Raw genomic sequence first — 22,051 nt, 5'->3', positions numbered from 1 at the left:
TCAAATACATAACATACATTTGTAATTGTAATGCTGGATGGTTACATTATTATAGCATCTTCATTTCCACCAGTAAAGTATGAGAAGGTCATTAAAGTACAAGATCAGTTAAAGGACATCGGATACCTTGTTTCTTCTGAAAAGAGCTCAATTGTTTGATTTAGGTTTGGTCTTCACACCAAAGTGCAATTTTCACTATTTATTTATTTATTTATTTATTTATTTATTTATTTATCTATCTATCTTTGGTGAAAATCCATTTAAACTGTTAACACTACAACACTAGTAAAGCACTTTTACGTTTTAAAATTACCTTTGAGTTGCTCCGGTAGACCTAGTCTGAGGCAGCTTTGCTGTATCAAACCCCAAGTCTCCCCTGGTGTGCCGTGCAGGGGCCTGGAACCTCGTCTCCTGAAACCAAGTTACAAGCCACAAAGTGGCTCTGTGTCCCCTCAGCTTATTCATTGCTGTCCAACTGTAATCATGAAAAATCTATTACTGTTCATTCCTACACACACAAATCATTACAAACATAGAAAGTTACTCTAAGACCATTTCTCTATATTACTACAACATATTAATGACAAATTCCAAAAATAAAAAATGAAAGTACAAAGGCACATTTTCAGAGAGGAATGAAATACCTTTAACATTATAAGGAACTACAGGGGACAATCACAATTGCTCTTTCCTGCATGGAAACAGCAGTATAAAAGCAATACCATTTGAGGACTTGTATTCCTAATTTTAGATGGATTTGTTTCTTTGTTTGCATGTCATTGAAACAGTCCTCTCTCAACTGTTTGTTTTATTAATGTATGTATATCTATATATATATATTTGTTGTTTAGTGCGATAAAGGCCAGACACCCTCAGATCAGGACATTCTATTTTGCAGCTGAGTCTCCTGAAGAAATGAACAAGTAAGTAACAGACATCCAGCCTGGTCTCAGAAAGCTCTGCTGCTTTAACTGCATGTTTTGTTTTGCTCTCAAACGGCATACTTCTGGAAAATACTATTCTATTATATGGAAAAGCACATACAAATTGTTACAAACACAGATAAACTATAACACTACAGTACTATATGTACCCTATTCCTTCGAATTTAAGACACACTTTTTCAACCATTTTTTTTCTTCTCAAAAATGGCCTGCGCTTAAATTTGAGTATAGTGATGCGTATATTAAAATCTGCAACAAAAGACGTGACAACCTGACTACACAAACAGCAACGTGACTGACTGCTGAGAAAAAACAAAGACATGACAACCCGACTACACAAACAGCAACGTGACTGACTGCCGAGAAAAAACAAAGACATGACAACCCGACTACACAAACAGCAACGTGACTGACTGCTGAGAAAAAACAAAGACATGACAACCCGACTACACAAACAGCACCGTGACTGACTGCTGAGAAAAAACAAACAAAGACATGACAACCCGACTACACAAACAGCAACGTGACTGACTGCTGAGAAAAAACAAAGACATGACAACCCGACTACACAAACAGCAACGTGACTGACTGCTGAGAAAAAACAAAGACATGACAACCCGACTACACAAACAGCAACGTGACTGACTGCTGAGAAAATAACAAAGACATGACAACCCGACTACACAAACAGCAACGTGACTGACTGCTGAGAAAATAACAGACATGACAACCCGACTACACAAACAGCAACGTGACTGACTGCTGAGAAAAAACAAAGACATGACAACCCGACTACACAAACAGCAACGTGACTGACTGCCGAGAAAAAACAAAGACATGACAACCCGACTACACAAACAGCAACGTGACTGACTGACAAGAAAAAACAAACAAAGACATGACAACCCGACTACACAAACAGCAACGTGACTGACTGACAAGAAAAAACAAACAAAGACATGACAACCCGACTACACAAACAGCAACGTGACTGACTGCTGAGAAAAAACAAACAAAGACATGACAACCCAACTACACAAACAGCAACGTGACTGACTGACAAGAAAAAACAAACAAAGACATGACAACCCGACTACACAAACAGCAACGTGGCTGACTGCTGAGAAAAAACAAAGACATGACAACCCGACTACACAAACAACAACGTGACTGACTGCTGAGAAAAAACAAAGACATGACAACCCGAGTACACAAACAGCACCGTGACTGACTGCTGAGAAAAAACAAAGACATGACAACCCGACTACACAAACAGCAACGTGACTGACTGCTGAGAAAAAACAAAGACATGACAACCCGACTACACAAACAGCAACGTGACTGACTGCTGAGAAAAAACAAACAAAGACATGACAACCCGAGTACACAAACAGCAACGTGACTGACTGCTGAGAAAAAACAAAGACATGACAACCCGACTACACAAACAGCAACGTGACTGACTGCTGAGAAAAAACAAACAAAGACCTGACAACCCGAGTACACAAACAGCAACGTGACTGACTGCTGAGAAAAAACAAAGACATGACAACCCGACTACACAAACAGCAACGTGACTGACTGCAGAGAAAAAACAAACAAAGACCTGACAACCCGACTACACAAACAGCAACGTGACTGACTGCTGAGAAAAAACAAGCAAAGATGTTCCTGCCCAATCTCTAATCATCCATGACATACAGGCAGCCATTTTCAAAGAAGCGTCATTAGCTTCCTGAGGAATTCAAAAGAGAAGCTTTTACAATTTCAGCATTTCTAACAAACAGGACCAGCTTGGACAGATCGGAAATGCTGATCAGGCCCCCGTATTTTTAGACATGTCAAGGAATACCACAATTTACAAATTGAGAGAAAAACAGGTGTGAGTAATCACGACTGGAAATGAGAAACAGCGCGTAACTGTAATGCTCTGTGTGATAACAGACGGCCGCAAACTGCCTCCATATGCATAACTGAGGTTGTATCTTTGTAAATGTAGATTTATTTGATGTTTTATTTTTTTTCTCAAATTGAGGGTGGGAAATTTGGGCTGTGTCTTAAATTTGAGGTCATCTTAAATTCGAAGGAATACGATATTCAAAACATGAAGCGAGTGTCAATTTATATGTAGGACACCTTTTCATTGAAAGGATTTTTTTGATTAAAATGATCTTGGTCCTTTTCCTCCACACAGATGGCTTAAGAAACTTAAGAAAGGACTGGCTTCAATCAGGTGTGAGCCACCAGCTGAAGGTAAAGACTTTAGAACAGGAAGAATGTCAATTCGGTCAGAGCGGCCTGGTCAAGAAGGCTGGTAAAATGTAATTTCTAGAAAACTATAAAGAATAATCATTTGATGCTTGTCTATGGATATTATCTGTCGCATATCGTCAGCTGTCAATTACCTCACAGTTTCCCAGAGATTTCATTTTTTAAGCCAGCCTTGGCCTAAAAAAGGCCTGATTGACTCCTTTGTTTTTATATTCTTTACATACAGTAGTGTGGCCCTTACTCATAAAGCATCAGCATGTTAAATGCATAGCACTGCAATGCACTGGATCCGTATACATCCTACCCAATGCACTGGATCCGTATACATCCTACCCAATGCACTGGTTCTGTGTACATTCTACCCAATGCACTGGTTCTGTGTACATCCTGCCCAATGCACTGGTTCTGTGTACATCCTACCCAATGCACTGGTTCTGTGTACATCCTACCCAATGCACTGGTTCTGTGTACATCCTACCCAATGCACTGGTTCTGTGTACATCCTGCCCAATGCACTGGTTCTGTGTACATCCTACCCAATGCACTGGTTCTGTGTACATTCTACCCAATGCACTGGTTCTGTGCACATCCTACCCAATGCACTGGTTCTGTGTACATCCTACCCAATGCACTGGTTCTGTGTACATTCTACCCAATGCACTGGTTCTGTGCACATCCTACCCAATGCACTGGTTCTGTGTACATCCTACCCAATGCACTGGTTCCATGTACATCCTACCCAATGCACTGGTTCCGTGTACATCCTACCCAATGCACTGGTTCCGTGTACATCCTACCCAATGCACTGGTTCTGTGTACATCCTACCCAATGCACTGGTTCCGTGTACATCCTACCCAATGCACTGGTTCTGTGTACATTCTACCCAATGCACTGGTTCTGTGCACATTCTACCCAATGCACTGGTTCTGTGTACATCCTACCCAATGCACTGGTTCCGTGTACATCCTACCCAATGCACTGGTTCTGTGTACATCCTACCCAATGCACTGGTTCTGTGTACATCCTACCCAATGCACTGGTTCTGTATGCATCCTACCCAATGCACTTGATTAAAGGGTTAATTGTATCAGCTGGAGAAGGTTTGTCTGTTGACAGCTGGTAGCATACAGGTTCAAATACTGCTTTGGCTTTCCAATATGAGTGTGCTGCAATACTCCCAGATGATAAGCATACTGTTGTGTCCTGGAATAATTCACTGCATAGCGAAGGACATAAAACACTGTCTGTCTGAGTTACTACAGCTACAATTAACTTCTGAACAAGTCTCTTCTGTAAATGTTATATATTGTACAGTATTTGGGTGTGTTCTGTGTAAATATTGCTTATTTAAATAGCCTTCTTTCCTGCCTTGGATGCTGACACGAATAACCAATTAAGATCTTCTACAAAAAGATAGTGAAAGTGAAAATGTGCTTGGTCTGCCCTTGTTATTAGTAGCTGAGTGATGTAATACAGTGACGCCACAGTGTTCAAGGCAGGAAGCAGACATCGTTGGCTTACCAGTTTGTTTACAGCATGCATGCAAGAGTTCTTTTTTCCTTTTGTGTAAATCATTAGTGTTTCTGTACACTGGTCATTTTACAAGAAACATAATGGGCTTGTGAGGTAACAACCTTCTTAAATAGATGACAGTTATTTTTAAAACATTGAGCACTTTCAGTGTGCATTTTGATTGGCATCCACCAGTTTGGGGATTTTAGAGCTGTCTTTTTTTCTGTTAATTTATTTTGGAGAAAAAAGCCACTTTTAATTACAAAACACAATACAATGAAACCTCTTTATTAAGGGAAGAAACCAACTCAATTTAATACACCTAATAAAGTAGCCTTACTCCTGAAGGGACATACACTTTCTTGTAACAAATTATTACCAAGAGTTTGACTTCTTAAAAAGTTATTAGTTATTAGTTTAGCCAATGTATTTCACTGAATGGAAGCTGTTCTAATTTACTGCTTTAGTCAGTTTTCAATTTCAATTACCAAACGGTTGGTAGTTTATAGCATGTGGACTTATCAAAGAGTTAACAGGACAGAGGTTTCATAGGAGGAGATGGGGGCCTTAATACTAATTACAAGGATGACTTTAGAAATGATATAGTCCTTCACTAGGGACACTTTTGTGGTATTTCTACTGTGTGTGCTTTCGGTAACTCTTGTCAGCGTTACAGATGATCGATTTGAGCCAATTACAATACATGGCCTGGGTTGGAAATGAGTGCAATACATCCTGACAGGCCCGAGGCTAACTAATGTTGTATTTTCAGTGAGTCAAGACTGCTGGAGTGAAAGTGATCATGAAGAGTCACACCTGACAGCCGCCACACCACCTCCACCCTATTCAATGGACTCTGCAGTTAAACCTGTATGTATTTTCTCTCTGAATTTGTTAAGGTTTGTGGTCTTCATTTGACTTGAGGGGACAATTACATAGTGCATTCTATCATTACAATGAGCACCTGGCAGAACGACATTCCTGATGTATATATGAATATCCTGCCCTCCAAGGCAATATACACAATACACTACATTGTGTCAGACGTATATTAATGTCTTTACACCACAGTTCATTTCACACCATTTTTAATAAGAGAAAACAAACTGCTTCAAAACTAGTATGAAACTACATAGAAACACTTTTCAGCTCTTCTGAGTTGCGTGTTAATATATATATACATATAGATAGATAGATAGATAGATAGATAGATAGATAGATAGATAGATAGATAGATATAGATATAGATATATATTTTAAATTTCATTGAAAAAATGCAATGGCACTTTAGAGTAAAGACCATTATGAATCACCCTGTGTCATGAATACATACATTTCATTAATTTGTTATTATTTGTAACATTAAATAAATACATTTTCCACCCACTGTTTTACAATAGACACACATACCAATACTGCTAGCCAGAGATAATCATACAGCCCAAACATGTTTTTGCAGAAACTGTGAAATCGTGCTTCAGCTTCATATGTGTGTTATTTTGAAGTGCTTTTGCATTGACTACAAGTATCTGTGCACTTTGTGCAAACAGGAGGAAACCCTCCCGCCCCTGTATTCCTCAACTCCTCCTGGTGCAGCCCCTGGCCTCAATGCCTCCCCCAGCAGCACCCTTACATCTCAGGGGTCTGATGCTTCTGTCTCTAAAGCCGTCTGTGAGGATCGCCAGTCATGGCTCGACATCAGTAACAGCTCACAAGCCTCCAGTGCTGGGCAGTCGCTCACCTGCTCTTTGCAGATTCACTCCAAACACCCTCAGCCTGACAGCAGTGATCCCGCGGGGGACTCTTCACTAAATCCAATAAGCAGATCTCGGGACTCTCTCCATGAAGAGCTGCTCAACCCCACCAGCTGTGCAGACCCTGAGAATGAGGTCTCTTTGCCTGGATCTGTGGAAAGTGGTAAGCATGTCTTTATTGAATAAAAGCATCTACCTCTTAGATACTGGTCTGCTTGGGACATCTTAATCCAGCACTTCCTCGTTCTGTATCTGTGGTGCCATCAGAAATAATGCAAACGCCACATACAAGGGTGGTCAACTTTGTCACTGATACAGTTCATTCATATGTTCACATTATTACAACTCAAAAACAGTGACACCTTCACATACTACACATAAATGACATACAAGGTCAGTGTTGTCATGAAGTTAGCTTTTTATAACTCTTAACAATAGAGACCTGTATACATGTCTACAAAAGAGAACTCCCCTCAAAAGTGCAGAGCACTCTAGTAGTATAGGAACGAGAACTCCACTCAACACTGCAGAATGCTCTAGTAGTATAGGAAAGAGAACTCCACTCTCAACACTGCAGAGCACTCTAGTAGTATAGGAAAGAGAACTCCACTCTCAACACTGCAGAGCGCTCTAGTAGTATAGGAAAGAGAACTCCACTCCACACTGCAGAGCGCTCTAGTAGTATAGGAAAGAGAACTCCACTCAAAACTGCAGAGCGCTCTAGTAGTATAGGAAAGAGAACTCCACTCTCAACACTGCAGAGCGCTCTAGTAGTATAGGAAAGAGAACTCCCCTCAAAACTGCAGAGCACTCTAGTAGTATAGGAACGAGAACTCCACTCCACACTGCAGAGCGCTCTGGTAGTATAGGAAAGAGGACTCCACTCAACACTGCAGAGCGCTCTAGTAGTGTAGGAAAGAGAACTCCACTCTCAACACTGCAGAGCGCTCTAGTAGTATAGGAAAGAGAACTCCACTCTCAACACTGCAGAGCGCTCTAGCAGTATAGGAAAGAGGACTCCACTCAACACTGCAGAGCGCTCTAGTAGTATAGGAACGAGAACTCCACTCCACACTGCAGAGCGCTCTAGTAGTATAGGAAAGAGAACTCCACTCTCAACACTGCAGAGCGCTCTAGCAGTATAGGAAAGAGGACTCCACTCAACACTGCAGAGCGCTCTAGTAGTATAGGAACGAGAACTCCACTCAAAACAGACCAGCTAACAAATCTAATATGCAAATACAATAGCCTGCGTACATATTGCCCATTTTTACTTTATCTTCACATAAGACACTAATTAGCTGTCCTAGGCTGGTCTTTCAGTAAAATTGCTTAGTGCCTAAAGAGTTCAAATCCGGAGGTTTGTGAGGCCTGATAGAGAGAGACTGTGGGCTTTGTATTTGAACTTCTGCAGTAGGTAATATATTATACCACCCATGTTTCTTTGTGAAACAGTCTTCACATCTATACATAGAAACCAAGATAAGAGCTGTAGGTGCAACATAGTCTGTAGAGAAATATACAGCAGGCAACAGATTTAGCTTTTGTAACTTGACAAGAGCATCGACCAGAAAACTAGACATTTCATAGTCTACCACATTTCAATATGTCTTTTTTATTGTTACTAAAGCAAGATGCTTTTTCATGGTAGACCAAAGGCCTTCTGTCTGGTCTGTGAATAACCCTGTGTTTCAGTTCACTGGTAAGCTTTGCTTGTTTCAGAGGGCTGTATAACTATTTCTGATCCTAGTTTGATCCTTTACCATGACACGACTCTTGGTGACAGACTGGTTCATTGGGAGTGGGGCATGCCTCCAGGTGAGTGTTCATTGGGAGTGGGGCATGCCTCCAGATGAGGGTTCGTTGGGTTCACTGGGAGTGGGGCATACCTCCAGGTGAGGGTTCACTGGGAGTGGGGCATGCCTCCAGATGAGGGTTCATTGGGTTCACTGGGAGTGGGGCATGCCTCCAGGTGAGGGTTCACTGGGAGTGGGGCATACCTCCAGGTGAGTGTTCATTGGGTTCATTGGGAGTGGGGCATGCCTCCAGGTGAGTGTTCATTGGGTTCACTGGGAGTGGGGCATACCTCCAGGTGAGGGTTCATTGGGTTCACTGGGAGTGGGGCATGCCTCCAGGTGAGGGTTCATTGGGAGTGGGGCATGCCTCCAGGTGAGGGTTCATTGGGAGTGGGGCATGCCTCCAGGTGAGGGTTCATTGGGAGTGGGGCATGCCTCCAGATGAGGGTTCATTGGGTTCACTGGGAGTGGGGCATGCCTCCAGGTGAGTGTTCATTGGGAGTGGGGCATGCCTCCAGATGAGGGTTCATTGGGTTCACTGGGAGTGGGGCATACCTCCAGGTGAGTGTTCATTGGGTTCACTGGGAGTGGGGCATGCCTCCAGGTGAGTGTTCATTGGGAGTGGGGCATGCCTCCAGATGAGGGTTCATTGGGTTCACTGGGAGTGGGGCATGCCTCCAGATGAGGGTTCATTGGGTTCACTGGGAGTGGGGCATGCCTCCAGTTGAGTGTTCATTGGGAGTGGGGCATGCCTCCAGATGAGTGTTCATTGGGAGTGGGGCATGCCTCCAGATGAGTGTTCATTGGGAGTGGGGCATACCTCCAGGTGAGGGTTCATTGGGTTCACTGGGAGTGGGGCATGCCTCCAGGTGAGGGTTCACTGGGAGTGGGGCATACCTCCAGGTGAGGGTTCATTGGGTTCACTGGGAGTGGGGCATGCCTCCAGGTGAGGGTTCATTGGGAGTGGGGCATGCCTCCAGGTGAGGGTTCATTGGGTTCATTGGTAGTGGGGCATGCCTCCAGATGAGGGTTCATTGGGAGTGGGGCATGCTTCCAGGTGAGTGTTCGTTAGGTCCATTGGGAGTGGGGCATCACAATGAACCTCCTTATATATATATACAGACGTGCTCAAATTTCTTGGTACCCCTCCACAAAAAACGAAGAATGCACAATTTTCTCTGAAATAACTTGAAACTGACAAAAGTAATTGGTATCCACCATTGTTTATTCCATATTTAATAGAAATCAGACTTTGCTTTTGATTTTTTATTCAACATAATATTGTAAATAATAAAACAAATGAAAATGACATGGACAAAAATGATGGGACCACTAACCTAATATTTTGTTGCACAACCTTTAGAGGCAATCACTGCAATCAAATGTTTTCTGTAGCTCTCAATGAGACTTCTGCACCTGTTAACAGGTAGTTTGACCCACTCTTCCTGAGCAAACTGCTCCAGCTGTCACAGGTTGGATGGGTGCCTTCTCCAGACTGCAAGTTTCAGCTCTTTCCATAGATGTTCGATAGGATTCAGATCAGGACTCATAGAAGGCCACTTCAGAATAGTCCAATGTTTTGTTCTTATCCATTCTTGGGTGCTTTTAGCTGTGTGTTTTGGGTCATTATCCTGTTGGAGGACCCATGACCTGCGACTGAGACAGAGCTTTCTGACACTGGGCAGTACGTTTCGCTCCAGAATGCCTTGATAGTCTTGAGATTTCATTGTGCCCTGCACAGATTCAAGGCACCCTGTGCCAGGCGCAGCAAAGCAGCCCCAAAACATAACCGAGCCTCCTCCATGTTTCACTGTAGGTATGGTGTTCTTTTCTTTGAAAGCTTCATTTTTTCGTCTGTGAACATAGAGCTGATGTGACTTGCCAAAAAGCTCCAGTTTTGACTCATCTGTCCAAAGGACATTCTCCCAGAAGGATTGTGGCTTGTCAATATGCATTTTAGCAAATTCCAGTCTGGCTTTTTTATGTTTTTCTTTCAAAAGTGGAGTCCTCCTGGGTCTTCTTCCATGGAGCCCACTTTCACTCAAAAAGCGACTGATGGTGCGATCAGAAACTGACGTACCTTCACCTTGGAGTTCAGCTTGTATCTCTTTGGCAGTTATCCTTGGTTCTTTTTCTACCATTCACACTATCCTTCTGTTCAATCTGGGGTCGATTTTCCTCTTGCAGCCGTGCCCAGGGAGGTTGGCTACAGTTCCATGGACCTTAAACTTCTTAATAATATTTGCAACTGTTGTCACAGGAACATCAAGCTGCTTGGAGATGGTCTTGTAGCCTTTACCTTTACCATGCTTGTCTATTATTTTCTTTCTGATCTCCTCAGACGACTCTCTCCTTTGCTTTCTCTGGTCCACGTTCAGTGTGGTGCACACAATGATACCAAACAGCACAGTGACTACTTTTATCCATTTAAATAGGCTGAATGACTGATTACAAGATTGGAGACATGTGTGATACTAATTAAAGAAACTAATTAGTTTGAAATATCACTATAATCCAATTATTTATTATCTTTTCTAAGGGGTACCAACAAATGTGTCCAGGCCATTTTAGAATATCTTTGTAGAATAAGCAATAATTCATCTCTTTTCACAGCTTCTTTGCTTTATTCTATGACATACCAAAGGCATGCAAGTATACATGATAAAATAGCTTTTAATTTAATCACTTTTCAGGAGGAATAAAGCATTATTTCAATGAGCTGTAAGGGTACCAACAAATTTGAGCACGTCTGTATATATATATATATATATATATATATATATATATATATATATATATATATATACACACACACACACACACACATCCATGCTTCTCATAAGGAGCGATCCCAAAGCGTAGATCTTTCATATTCCTATCTCCTCAAAGCCACCTGAGTGGTCATTTACAATGAAGTACCAACCCAGTTTGGGACACAAACCTAGAAAGGTGTTGGAGGGAAGTTCAGGTTGTCAAATAAAACAATACAAAACAAAACTCTCCAAAGAGATAAAGGAGACAAAGCTCCCATTCATTTAACTTGTGCCTCTTTCTTTGTGTTGTAATGCTGGCTACAACGATGACTACAACAGACATGTTCAGACACAACCCCACCACAGATCTGTGTAGCCTGGCCCATAAATTCATATTGATACACAGGTTTAGTACCAAAAAACAGACATGTTAAGACACAACCCCACCACAGATCTGTGTAGCCTGGCCCATAAATTCATATTGATAAACAGGTTTAGTACCAAAAAACAGAGTAAGACAATGAATTTGTTCACACGGTGTGGTCTGTGTACCACAATGTATGACACTGCCAGTTAATACATAATCATTTTTATAAAGTAATTGTATTTACCAACAAACAAATGATAGTAAACATAAACTATAGGGGGAGGCAGGTCTTCCTCCTTCAACACAGAATGTATAGATCATTAAATTGATCTCCAAGTCATCATTTTAGAGTCAACAGACACAGCATTGCTGTCACAGAGTAATGCTGCCGCCCCCTAGGAATCTATGCTGCAGGAGAGGTGCCCACCTGTGTACTGCAGTGCAGTGTTAGGGACAGGACATGTGTGGACAGTTTGGAAGGTGCTATGAACACCTTCAGTCTATTGCACTCCTGCAGTGGGTGACATTGATTGTGTCCAGAAATCTATCGGTTGTCTTTGTTTGCTGCATTTGTATATTAATAGAATTACACAATACAGAGAAGGGAAGAGACCACACTTCCTGCAGCCGGTCTGGCTAAGGTCAGATTTCACTAATAGAAATAATTCAGTAATAAGGGATAGGTTTCCAAAACGTGACAATTTCACTCGACTCTGCAGAGCTGTCAAGTGGAATGTGAGCTTGCTTGGCAGTCCAGGAGTGGGGAGGCAGACAGAATGCTCGACTCAGTGTGGGTATTTTTGGCTCCAGGCTTTTCTGGTAACGATGGAAGTTTGCTCCTATTATTCAATACTTACTGTTCATTCACTATAGTAGCAGCCAAAATAAATGTGTGCATGTGACATTGCTGCTTGATAGCTGTGGTTCTGTGATTCCCTTTAAACAGCCATTGCCCAGGCCTGAACCCAGATCTGTATCTTAAAACAGTTTGCAATTAGAACCTGAAAGCAACCCTTATTGCTGCTTATGTAATAGTCAACTAAATTAGCTCTAGATTACAAAGATGGGTACATAAGGTTTTTCTGTAAACACTAATTATAGATCTACGTTTTGCCAAAAGGTTTGGTAATTATAGGGCTTTGAAAAACTGTAAAGCTTTGAAGGCTAAACATACACCTTTAAGGAGATCTGCAGTAAAACTCCAGGCAGCTTTTTCTCTAGTCTACACGACTCACAGTTCCAGTTCTTATCAGAGTGGCTTTGAAGTTGCTGGAGCTGTAGTCTCAAAACAAGGTCCTCTTTTCCCATCCCGGCTGATGCATTATAACTGTGGTGACCTGTGCAAGTCAGCATACTGTATTAATTACATTTCAGCTAAATTACTGAAATATTATTTACAGGGCTGCCTGAGAGCAAAGAAAGCTTTCCTGAGCTTCATTTGGCAATACTTTACAACAATCATGTTTTTAATTGCACTGTAAAAACACACTAATTACACAGATTCAGCTACATTTGTTAATCACAGCACAGTGGACTGAATTCAGCTGTAAGGACCAATAGAGCAAAACGATTGACTAGTTCAGTGGTGCAAACTTGTTTAATCCTGGTCATTAAGTAACTTATAACTCTTCATTTTTGCAAATATCCCCAGTATTGCAGCTCTCGTTCTCACAGCATCCTCTGAGGACCCTTGTGAAGAGCTCTATCTCCAGTATTGCAGCTCTCGTTCTCACAGCATCCTCTGAGGACCCTTGTGAAGAGCTCTATCCCCAGTATTGCAGCTCTCGTTCTCACAGCATCCTCTGAGGACCCTTGTGAAGAGCTCTATCTCCAGTATTGCAGCTCTCGTTCTCACAGCATCCTCTGAGGACCCTTGTGAAGAGCTCTATCTCCAGTATTGCAGCTCTCGTTCTCACAGCATCCTCTGAGGACCCTTGTGAAGAGCTCTATCCCCAGTATTGCAGCTCTCGTTCCCACAGCATCCTCTGAGGACCCTTGAAGAGCTCTAGTGTACAGTGAAATGTATTGGCTGCTGTGAAAAAGCCTTTATAAGAGCATACATTCAAGTAGAAAAGTAGAGCATACATTCAAGTAGAAAACCAAACAGACGCAACCACTCTACTAGGGATTTCACCAGAGATGTATTATTCACCATGCAACTGTGTAAAAGGAAAAGAGTTTAACAGCAGATGGTATTTCTGGACAAAAAAGATTTGATAGCAGGTAATAAATAACCTGAAGTCCTAGCATTGTTTTTAATGGTGAAAATATTACTTTAAATGGTAATACAATGTAATGTAATATCTTTATCTCAGCCAGGCCTGAATGAACGTGGTGAAGGTAAATGAACTGCATGCTGGTGTATAAAACCCTTGATCCTGTAAATACCCTCCCAATGTGTTTAATGCCACTGTGGTAACAATGCTGTTCACCTGCGTGCTGCATATTAATGGGGTGCATTCTATACAGTTCCAGAATCGGCCTCTTCGGATGAAATGGAAAAACTGTACAAGTCCTTGGAACAAGCAAGCTTGTCTCCAATTGGTGAGCGCAAGCCTTCAACCCGGAAGGAGTTTAGGAAGTCTTTTATTAAGCGCTGCAAAAACCAAGCTGTCAACGATAAGCTGCACCAGATCAGGACCCTCAACAGTACTCTAAAGGTGGGTAGGTGTGTTACTTCAGGTATCTATATAATCCACTGTGTTAGGCATGGATGAGACTGCTTCGTTAAGTGAGGGCTGGAGGACCCTGAGGGCCACAATGATTTCAGGGGGGCCGCAGCACAGACACAAATATTCTCTACCGAATGAACCGACGCAATATTCCCCCAGTTTATTTATATGAGCGCTGTTGCTGTGATCAGGGTTCATTTGAAAGTAACACTTCTGCTACCTTGACACCACCTGTATTGTGCCTTTCTAATCTTCATTTCCTGGGCTCGCACTAGCAGCATGTACCATGCAAAACAACATGCAGACTTCATTCCTTGTCCCAGTGGATTCTGTTAGGGTGCTTACCATCAAGGGGGACCTTGTGTCTAGAAAGTTTGGAAACCCCTTGCTATAGTTGGTAACTGTATTAGGATTACAAAAACAGCAGATCATTGTTGTTACAACAATATTCCTGATTCCAGACAAGGTGGGTGTCTCTGGTATGGTGCGTTTTACAGTGTTTTGCCCCTAGGTGGCAGCACGACCTAAAGAATAGAACGGGGACGCCAACATTTGACATATTCCAGTATTGAGTTTGACTTCCTGGAAGTTAAATAACTTTCAGTGTGGAAGTGGTGACAGTCTTGAATGGGAATAGTAAAAGTGCTAAAGCAATACTGTTTCTGACATTCATTAAACTGTTCCAGACTTGTGTTTTCTTTGTGTTGTTTTAGCTGAAAGTTGGAACAGGGAAACTGAGATGTCTTGCAAAGATGAAGCAGCAACACATACATGCTTAAAGCTGCCTTAATCCTGATCCTCTAGCTTGTGCAATGCAGCCAATTAGGAATGAACAGTAAATGTGTGGGAATTGGCCATAAACACTGAACTGGGCCATTAACATATATCACCTCAACAAAGAAAAATCGTGCAATGGCTCAGGGGATTGACTGGCAGACATGCTTTGTTGCTTACCGTTCTGCTTTTACCTTTTACTTTTTATTTCTACAATAGGCCAGAGAAGATGATTTAATGACGATTGCGCAGGTTTTGGAGAAGCCCAGTCTGACAGCACAGGAGTATCGGGAGTGGAAGGCAATCAATCTGCTGTTACTGCAGGAGATCTGTCAGAACTACCAGCCTCACACTGAGGGAGAACCCAAAGCTCCAGACCCAGCCTCCACACCAGCATCACACTGAGGGAGAACCCAAAGCTCCAGACACACAGCCTCCACACCAGCCTCACACTGAGGGAGAACACAAAGCTCCAGACCCAGGCTCCACACCAGCATCACACTGAGGGAGAACCCAAAGCTCCAGACCCAGCCTCCACACCAGCATCACACTGAGGGAGAACCCAAAGCTCCAGACACAGCCTCCACACCAGCCTCACACTGAGGGAGAACCCAAAGCTCCAGACACACAGCCTCCACACTAGCATCACACTGAGGGAGAACCCAAAGCTCCAGACACAGCCTCCACACCAGCATCACACTGAGGGAGAACCCAAAGCTCCAGACACACAGCCTCCACACCAGCCTCACACTGAGGGAGAACCCAAAGCTCCAGACCCAGGCTCCACACCAGCATCACACTGAGGGAGAACCCAAAGCTCCAGACACAGCCTCCACACCAGCCTCACACTGAGGGAGAACCCAAAGCTCCAGACACACAGCCTCCACACTAGCATCACACTGAGGGAGAACCCAAAGCTCCAGACACAGCCTCCACACCAGCATCACACTGAGGGAGAACCCAAAGCTCCAGACACACAGCCTCCACACCAGCCTCACACTGAGGGAGAACCCAAAGCTCCAGACACACAGCCTCCACACTAGCATCACACTGAGGGAGAACCCAAAGCTCCAGACACAGCCTCCACACTAGCATCACACTGAGGGAGAACCCAAAGCTCCAGACACACAGCCTCCACACCAGCATCACACTGAGGGAGAACCCAAAGCTCCAGACACAGCCTCCACACCAGCCTCACACTGAGGGAGAACCCAAAGCTTCAGACCCAGCCTCCACACCAGCATCAAACTGAGGGAGAACCCAAAGCTCCAGACACAGCCTCCACACCAGCCTCACACTGAGGGAGAACCCAAAGCTCCAGACACACAGCCTCCACACCAGCATCACACTGAGGGAGAACCCAAAGCTCCAGACACAGCCTCCACACCAGCATCACACTGAGGGAGAACCCAAAGCTCCAGACACACAGCCTCCACACCAGCCTCACACTGAGGGAGAACCCAAAGCTCCAGACACACAGCCTCCACACCAGCATCAAACTGAGGGAGAACCCAAAGCTCCAGACACAGCCTCCACACCAGCCTCACACTGAGGGAGAACCCAAAGCTCCAGACACACAGCCTCCACACCAGCATCACACTGAGGGAGAACCCAAAGCTCCAGACACACAGCCTCCACACCAGCATCACACTGAGGGAGAACCCAAAGCTCCAGACACACAGCATCCACACCAGCCTCACACTGAGGGAGAACCCAAAGCTCCAGACCCAGCCTCCACACCAGCATCACACTGAGGGAGAACCCAAAGCTCCAGACACACAGCCTCCACACCAGCATCACACTGAGGGAGAACCCAAAGCTCCAGACACAGCCTCCACACCAGCCTCACACTGAGGGAGAACCCAAAGCTCCAGACCCAGCCTCCACACCAGCCTCACACTGAGGGAGAACCCAAAGCTCCAGACCCAGCCTCCACACCAGCATCAAACTGAGGGAGAACCCAAAGCTCCAGACACAGCCTCCACACCAGCCTCACACTAAGGGAGAACCCAAAGCTCCAGACACACAGCCTCCACACCAGCATCACACTGAGGGAGAACCCAAAGCTCCAGACACAGCCTCCACACCAGCATCACACTGAGGGAGAACCCAAAGCTCCAGACACACAGCCTCCACACCAGCCTCACACTGAGGGAGAACCCAAAGCTCCAGACACACAGCCTCCACACCAGCATCAAACTGAGGGAGAACCCAAAGCTCCAGACACAGCCTCCACACCAGCCTCACACTGAGGGAGAACCCAAAGCTCCAGACACACAGCCTCCACACCAGCATCACACTGAGGGAGAACCCAAAGCTCCAGACACAGCCTCCACACCAGCCTCACACTGAGGGAGAACCCAAAGCTCCAGACACACAGCCTCCACACCAGCATCACACTGAGGGAGAACCCAAAGCTCCAGACACACAGCCTCCACACCAGCATTACACTGAGGGAAAACCCAAAGCTCCAGACCCAGCCTCAGACCCGCCCAATACATTCTGGGCCCTTGCTGCCATTTCACTTTGTGGAGAAACAAAGCGGTGACTTCATCAGAACATTTGTGACAAAAAATTTGAGAGCTTGTCTGGATAATCTTAAAATAACTAGTTTAGCCAAAAAAAGTTTTAAACAGTTACGTCTGTGCTTTTTTTCCCTTCATCATATTTTTATACATGTGTTTTTTCTGAAGTTGTCATACAACTTCACTGGATCAGTGTGGACTGTTTCATTAAAACCCCATGCATTCAGTGAGAGAGTATTCAAATAGCATGCTTGTCTTGGTGACTAGGCTGTGTGGTATTGCACAGACAGCATGCATGCAGACGTTTTCTTATTTCAAACTGTTGTCATATAATCTTTGTTGACATAATAATTTATTGTTGTTGTTATATATTTTCATTTATGCATTTGGTGACTTGGACTTGAGTCTTGTTAATTTAGTGTGTAAAGGTTGGGGGGGGTAGGTTACCAGACGTCCCAGGAAACAGTAACATTGTCCAGTTGTCCCGGTTTTTACTATTTTGTGTTCACATTTTGTCTAGGTACAAAACTGTAGCAGTGTGCTCAGCAAGTTGACAGCACAGTCATTTATTATATAAATAAATAAACTTGTGTATTATTTGTTTAATAATTCTGATTATGTGTTTAATAATTAATATTCTTTTTAACTTCCTGGACCATGGCTATTTAAAAAATAAAAATCCTGGAAGAGCCACCAGCCCCTCATTGCCATTCTCATTACTGCCAATAGTTACCTGGGGCAGCGTTGGGACCACCACACTCATTTCAACTGGGGTGCTCCGCAGAGTTTTGAATTGTCTCTTGTTTTCTCCTGCCACCTCTGCCCTTTGTATAAACACCAGGATGTACATTAATTAAAAAGCACTACAGAGCCCTTGAGATGTTATTCTTGAAAATGTATGTGCCATAAAAGTGAATGTATCTAGCACTGTGCTGACAGGATCAAACGCCACTGTGCGATGCGTACAATGTGTTTTCTCGTAAGGAAAGCTGTTTCTGCTTTATGTGGAGTACAGCTGTTTTTAAGTTCATAGAAAATGATGTGAAAGCAGAAATTGAACTATAAGCTGATTGGCAGGTTATTGAAGTATTGGTAGATGGTATAGATGGGCTTCTACTGGTATTGATAAACAAGGAGACCATTTTATCACTTCTGAGCTTTTGGATGGGGTAGCGTATTTCCTTTATTTTAATCCAGCCCCTCCACTAACTGGCATTCTGTATAATTCGGGCTGATTTTCAGGTCCCGACCAAGTCCCTGAATGGTGAATGGTGTGATCCCGTCTCCAAGCCGGCATGATTTGTAAGTCTTGTCTGTCAAAAACAATGTAAATGTGACTGTCCAGCACCAGATCAGGTGATTTTTAATTTCTAATACTAGAATAAAAATAAAAAGCATGATTATTTTGTGTATGTCAGGGGTGGCCAAAGTAGGCCTGTCTGTTCAACATCCACCCAGACCCAAGGTAGTTCATGATCTCATTACCTGTTCAACATCCACCCAGACCCGAGGTAGTTCGTGATCTCATTACCTGTTCAACATCCACCCAGACCCGAGGTAGTTCGTGATCTCATTACCTGTTCAACATCCACCCAGACCCGAGGTAGTTCGTGATCTCATTACCTGTTCAACATCCACCCAGACCCGAGGTAGTTCGTGATCTCATTACCTGTTCAACATCCACCCAGACCCGAGGTAGTTCGTGATCTCATTACCTGTTCAACATCCACCCAGACCCGAGGTAGTTCGTGATCTCATTACCTGTTCAACATCCACCCAGACCCGAGGTAGTTCGTGATCTCATTACCTGTTCAACATCCACCCAGACCCGAGGTAGTTCGTGATCTCATTACCTGTTCAACATCCACCCAGACCCGAGGTAGCTCGTGATCTCATTACCTGTTCAACATCCACCCAGACCCGAGGTAGTTCGTGATCTCATTACCTGTTCAACATCCACCCAGACCCGAGGTAGTTTGTGATCTCATTACCTGTTCAACATCCACCCAGACCCGAGGTAGTTCGTGATCTCATTACCTGTTCAACATCCACCCAGACCCGAGGTAGTTCGTGATCTCATTACCTGTTCAACATCCACCCAGACCCGAGGTAGTTCGTGATCTCATTACCTGTTCAACATCCACCCAGACCCGAGGTAGCTCGTGATCTCATTACCTGTTCAACATCCACCCAGACCCGAGGTAGCTCGTGATCTCATTACCTGTTCAACATCCACCCAGACCCGAGGTAGCTCGTGATCTCATTACCTGTTCAACATCCACCCAGACCCGAGGTAGCTTGTGATCTCATTACCTGTTCAACATCCACCCAGACCCGAGGTAGTTCGTGATCTCATTACCTGTTCAACATCCACCCAGACCCGAGGTAGTTCGTGATCTCATTACCTGTTCAACATCCACCCAGACCCGAGGTAGTTCGTGATCTCATTACCTGTTCAACATCCACCCAGACCCGAGGTAGTTCGTGATCTCATTACCTGTTCAACATCCACCCAGACCCGAGGTAGTTCGTGATCTCATTACCTGTTCAACATCCACCCAGACCCGAGGTAGGTCGTGATCTCATTACCTGTTCAACATCCACCCAGACCCGAGGTAGGTCGTGATCTCATTACCTGTTCAACATCCACCCAGACCCGAGGTAGCTCGTGATCTCATTACCTGTTCAACATCCACCCAGACCCGAGGTAGTTCGTGATCTCATTACCTGTTCAACATCCACCCAGACTCGAGGTAGTTCGTGATCTCATTACCTGTTCAACATCCACCCAGACCCGAGGTAGTTCGTGATCTCATTACCTGTTCAACATCCACCCAGACCCGAGGTAGCTCGTGATCTCATTACCTGTTCAACATCCACCCAGACCCGAGGTAGCTCGTGATCTCATTACCTGTTCAACATCCACCCAGACCCGAGGTAGTTCGTGATCTCATTACCTGTTCAACATCCACCCAGACCCGAGGTAGTTCGTGATCTCATTACCTGTTCAACATCCACCCAGACCCGAGGTAGTTCGTGATCTCATTACCTGTTCAACATCCACCCAGACCCGAGGTAGTTCGTGATCTCATTACCTGTTCAACATCCACCCAGACCCGAGGTAGTTCGTGATCTCATTACCTGTTCAACATCCACCCAGACCCGAGGTAGTTCGTGATCTCATTACCTGTTCAACATCCACCCAGACCCGAGGTAGTTCGTGATCTCATTACCTGTTCAACATCCACCCAGACCCGAGGTAGTTCGTGATCTCATTACCTGTTCAACATCCACCCAGACCCGAGGTAGCTCGTGATCTCATTACCTGTTCAACATCCACCCAGACCCGAGGTAGTTCGTGATCTCATTACCTGTTCAACATCCACCCAGACCCGAGGTAGTTCGTGATCTCATTACCTGTTCAACATCCACCCAGACCCGAGGTAGTTCGTGATCTCATTACCTGTTCAACATCCACCCAGACCCGAGGTAGTTCGTGATCTCATTACCTGTTCAACATCCACCCAGACCCGAGGTAGTTCGTGATCTCATTACCTGTTCAACATCCACCCAGACCCGAGGTAGTTCGTGATCTCATTACCTGTTCAACATCCACCCAGACCCGAGGTAGTTCGTGATCTCATTACCTGTTCAACATCCACCCAGACCCGAGGTAGTTCGTGATCTCATTACCTGTTCAACATCCACCCAGACCCGAGGTAGTTCGTGATCTCATTACCTGTTCAACATCCACCCAGACCCGAGGTAGTTCGTGATCTCATTACCTGTTCAACATCCACCCAGACCCGAGGTAGTTCGTGATCTCATTACCTGTTCAACATCCACCCAGACCCGAGGTAGTTCGTGATCTCATTACCTGTTCAACATCCACCCAGACCCGAGGTAGTTCGTGATCTCATTACCTGTTCAACATCCACCCAGACCCGAGGTAGTTCGTGATCTCATTACCTGTTCAACATCCACCCAGACCCGAGGTAGTTCGTGATCTCATTACCTGTTCAACATCCACCCAGACCCGAGGTAGCTCGTGATCTCATTACCTGTTCAACATCCACCCAGACCCGAGGTAGCTCGTGATCTCATTACCTGTTCAACATCCACCCAGACCCGAGGTAGTTTGTGATCTCATTACCTGTTCAACATCCACCCAGACCCGAGGTAGTTTGTGATCTCATTACCTGTTCAACATCCACCCAGACCTGAGGTAGTTCGTGATCTCATTACCTGTTCAACATCCACCCAGACCCGAGGTAGTTTGTGATCTCATTACCTGTTCAACATCCACCCAGACCCGAGGTAGTTCGTGATCTCATTACCTGTTAAAGCTGCAGTGCCGGCTCCTCCAGGAACGTGACTGGACGCCTCGGCGTATAGACTCGCATGTCCCAAGGTAGTTCATGATCTCATTACCTGTTAAACATTCAAAATCGCGAGGCAACCTGTTTCTGACATTCTGAAATGAAAAGATGCCTTCTTAAAAGCAACATGTAGAAAACCTGAATGCTAGTACGAACAAGTGAACGTCTTTCTTTAAACAGCTTGTGCTAAGAACATTCTGTTGAGGCATTATTGTGTTTAAAGTTTGCTGAGGCAATGCTGTGTTCACCATACTGTATGTACAGTAATATATATATATATATATTTTAATGCTGTGTTCACCA

The 22,051-nt window shown here is 44.3% G+C and overlaps 1 protein-coding gene across 2 annotated transcripts in view; it reads left to right on the top strand.

The window, feature by feature from the left end:
* Positions 1-19,062, top strand: part of ipcef1 (interaction protein for cytohesin exchange factors 1) — a 29,364-nt gene extending 10,302 nt beyond the window's left edge. For both annotated transcript variants that reach the window (XM_034004475.3, XM_034004474.3), the window contains exons 6-11: positions 852-923; positions 3,139-3,197; positions 5,501-5,598; positions 6,279-6,645; positions 13,868-14,058; positions 15,064-19,062. In XM_034004475.3, the coding sequence (XP_033860366.3) occupies positions 852-923; positions 3,139-3,197; positions 5,501-5,598; positions 6,279-6,645; positions 13,868-14,058; positions 15,064-15,249 (973 nt within the window). In that variant the 3' untranslated portion in view covers positions 15,250-19,062. The remainder of the gene's footprint in view (positions 1-851; positions 924-3,138; positions 3,198-5,500; positions 5,599-6,278; positions 6,646-13,867; positions 14,059-15,063) is intronic.
* Positions 19,063-22,051: the final 2,989 nt, after the last annotated feature.

This window comes from Acipenser ruthenus, chromosome 5 (assembly GCF_902713425.1).
Source record: "Acipenser ruthenus chromosome 5, fAciRut3.2 maternal haplotype, whole genome shotgun sequence".
Lineage (NCBI taxonomy): Eukaryota > Metazoa > Chordata > Actinopteri > Acipenseriformes > Acipenseridae > Acipenser > Acipenser ruthenus.
This window is presented reverse-complemented; position numbering and strand designations above follow the sequence as displayed.